Source organism: Lipotes vexillifer, unplaced genomic scaffold, assembly GCF_000442215.2.
Source record: "Lipotes vexillifer unplaced genomic scaffold, Lipotes_vexillifer_v1.1 scaffold543, whole genome shotgun sequence".
Taxonomy (NCBI): domain Eukaryota; kingdom Metazoa; phylum Chordata; class Mammalia; order Artiodactyla; family Lipotidae; genus Lipotes; species Lipotes vexillifer.
In genome coordinates, this window is record NW_006799055.1 from 4,691,662 (window position 1) to 4,695,281 (window position 3,620).

A 3,620-nucleotide genomic window follows, 5' to 3' on the forward strand; every position below is an offset into this window, starting at 1 on the left:
CCCTGGATGCCAGCACGTGGTGGGGGGGCGGGGGGCGCTGCGGGGGCGGGAGGGGGGAGGGCTGCGGTGCCCTCCTGGTGCTCTCAGTCAGCTGTCGGGAAGACGTTTGCAGGTCGTTTAGAAAGTTCAGGGTTGTTGACTACTGAAAGGGGGTCATTGAAGAGCCTCCCGAATATCCATTTCTAGAGATATTAGAAACTAAGAGTTAATTCTTAAACTGTGTCATGAGCAGGTGGGGGATTTTTATTGTGTTGTCTGTCATTATAAGTGACATATGTTTTACAAATACTCTTTTGTAGCTACTCAGTAGTGAATAAAAACAATTTAAAAAAATAGACTGGTGTGAATACAGTTTCAGGAATATTTTCTTTCCTCTTCTTTATCCTTAAGATATTTCAGGCCAGCTCACCCTCAGAGCAGTACAGTCAGCCCTCGGTATCCAAGGAGATTGGCTTCAGGACCCCTGGACACTAAAATCAGAGGATGCTCAAGTCCCTTATAGAAAATGGCTCAGTATTTACATATAACCCGTGTGCGGCTTCCCAGATAGTTTACCTCATCTCTAGATTACTTCTGATATCTAATACGATGTAAACAGTTATAAATACAATGTTAATGCTGTGTAAATAGTTGCTGGCCTGTGGCAAATTCAAGTTTTGCTCTTTGGAACTTTCTGGAATCTTTTTCCCAAATATTTTCAGTCTGCGGTTGGTTGAATCACGGATGCAGAACCCCTAGGTATGGAGGGCTGGCTGTGTTATATGCTGGAACAAAAAGTTCCTTCACAAAGGGGTGAGGACACAGAAAAATTTGAACTCTGAAACAGAGTAGGGAGTCTCAAGGGTTAGTGTAGTGTTTGGGCTCCACTTGGGGGACACATCCTCCTGAGATCCTGTTGGGCTCTGAGCCCTTTCTGGTCCAGCTCGGTGCTTGTTCTGTCTCCTGATCCCGTCCACCCTGTTCCCTCTGGCTCTGAGCATAGGGCTTCTCGTCACGGTTACCTGAATGCTCCATCTCCCTTTGGGGCTTACTTTGTGAATTCTTCTGAGCGACCCAAAAATATTGACCTCTGCTTACCGAGTAGCAACTCATCACTTCCCTGCATGCACAGAAGAACATCTGATCGTGCTGTGATTGTACGTGAGCTGTCACCCATTATGTGTTGGAGCAGGCCTGCCCCCTCTCTGAGATGTGGGGAAGGGTCTCCACCACAGGGCCCCTTTCGCCGGCAGCCATGGGGTCCTCGCTGTGTTCTCAGCAGCCCACAACTGGCAGGCCAGTGGGGACACAGCCGTCGTCCAGCAAGGTTTTAGGACAAAGCTTATTGTTTTCGATGAGAACCAGACCTCATCCGTGACATCTGTGTCACGGCACAAAGCTTTCACTCCACCAGCAGCCCTTGGAAGGACAGTCTTGAAAGGGTCTAGTGAGAAAAGGGAGCGGGGAGAAATTGTGCCCGGAGGAAATCTGCTGCAGCAAACCACATGGTTCTGGGTTTTAACATCTAACTATTGCCCCGAGAGCAGTGGGATTCTCCACGGCAGCGCCTGCTCTGGAGGATGCGGGGGACAGGTCATTCTTCTGTCCTCTGCGCCTGGACTCCTGCGGAGAGACGGGGCTGGGACAGGGGTCTTTTCGCAATTAGATCAGAAGGTCGAAAGAAAGAGCTGGGTCGCTAAACAACATACCCAGATGATGATATTAGTTTCAAGAATTAAGGTGAAAGGAATAAGAGAAAGGAGTTGATTGAAATAGATAAAAGGAAAGAGCTATGTTATGTTTTTTTTTCTTCTGATGGAAAAATCAGAAAACTTTGACAGAAAGAAAATAGCAAAGTCAAGCGAGTCGCAAATTTGAAGAAATTTTTTTAAAAATAAAAAGTCATCGTGATGAGGAACCTGAAAAAATAAATAAGCAAATTAAGAAGCAGAACGTCTCGAAAGACAGGGAAGCTATGCCAGGAGCGTACTCATCACCCTTCAACACTTAATTTTTCTCTTTTAAGGGCATTTTTCACTATGAGGCATTTGTATAGTCTGGCTGTTTCCAAAAAATCATTTTAAAAGAAATGACAAAAAGCCCATTTCCTCGTCTGAAGTAAAACAAAACAAAATATTTTTTAAAACCATTACACTCTGTCTCTTTCCTGGAATTGTACAGAAAAGCTTGTGGGAAAAAAGTACAATTATTTTGCACACTTTCTTCATTGCTGGAGCCCTTTCTGAGGGGGTGTTTGCTCCCATTATTTTGGCAGCCCCTCTGTGTCACTTTGTTCTTCTTTTCTGCTCCGCTTCTGTCTGAAGACAGTGGGGTCTGGTCTGTCCGGGAATGGGGTAGCGGGGATGCCCAGGGACCTCCCAGGAGTGCAGATGAGCGGTGTTTGGTACATAGACAGCAGAGTCTGCTCCCAAGGCTTTTTTCCTGGCTGTGCAGGAGGACTGCAATCCAGTCCACCTGAGACCCAGAGGCTCTGTGTGTCCTGGAAGACACAGGAAAGTGTGGGGGAAAAAAAAAGACTTAGCTCGTTAGCTGGGCGACCGGTTTACATGTCCCTGAATTGTTAACGTGAAGCGAGACTTGGATGTAAACCTTTCCGGCCCCAGACACGCTCTCTGGCAGCCTGTGTGCAGATCGGAGCTTCTGTTTTCCCGGTGCCTCCAGGGTTAGAGGAGCTGCTGGGGGAGACATGTGAGTGTGATTTGACTGTGGCCGGTAGAAAGCACCAGAAGTAAAGATGCGTGGATGAGGGAAATGTCGTGTCCACAGTTACGTAACTCACTTGTGTCCTCCCCTCCTTGCCTGACTCAGAGCAAATCACCCCTCTTGAGAATGGGTGGGGATCGTTAGAGTACTTTATATGTCAGAACTCGCTCTATGAGGATTAGAGCAATAACAGAGGCCTGTCTTTTCTTTATTAATGAAAATAATCCGTCATCACTGTGATTGAAACTTATTTCTTGTGGCCTTTGCTTCATTTCACTGTGGCTTCTGGGAAACGAACGACAACATTCTTATTCCACAGAATTCTTGGTGGCATTCGGTCGGCTCCCTTAACCTATGCGAACTGTAGCCTATTCACGAAGGAACAAGGGAAGGGGAACAATGGCTATTGTTTAAAGGCCATCTTGTCTAGACTGTCAGTGTACAGTCACAGATGGAATGTATTATTTCGTAGGTCCTCATTTGCAAGGTGCCCATTACGTGGTTAAAATTAACCCCTCACTTTGCAGCGATTACAGGAACATAAAGGCAGCGTACGAGGCCATGAAGAACGTCGCCTGTTTGATCAATGAGCGAAAACGCAAGCTGGAAAGCATAGACAAGATAGCACGGTGGCAGGTGTCCATCGTGGGCTGGGAGGTACGTGGGAGCCCACCCCCTACCTGCGGTCCATCGTGGGCGCGGGGCACCTGGGAACCCTCCCCGCTCAGCGCCCATCTCGACCCACACACCCCCGACCTGTGGTCGTTTAAGGCGACGGCCCACTTTGTGTCCCGTGATTGGCGCCCTGTGCTCTTGGCTTTAATGGCGTGGTATTTTGGTGCACACTGTTAAAGCTAGCAGTGAAACGCTTTACCCTCCACCTCCACCAGGGAGTATACTCTGAAGAGCGGCTGTGC

The 3,620-nt window shown here is 47.8% G+C and overlaps 1 protein-coding gene across 1 annotated transcript in view; it reads left to right on the forward strand.

The window, feature by feature from the left end:
- SPATA13 (spermatogenesis associated 13) overlaps window positions 1-3,620 on the forward strand; it is a 93,461-nt gene that overhangs the window by 85,248 nt on the left and 4,593 nt on the right. The window contains exon 11 of the mRNA XM_007471467.1: window positions 3,231-3,360. Coding sequence (XP_007471529.1) covers window positions 3,231-3,360 — 130 coding nt within the window. The remainder of the gene's footprint in view (window positions 1-3,230; window positions 3,361-3,620) is intronic.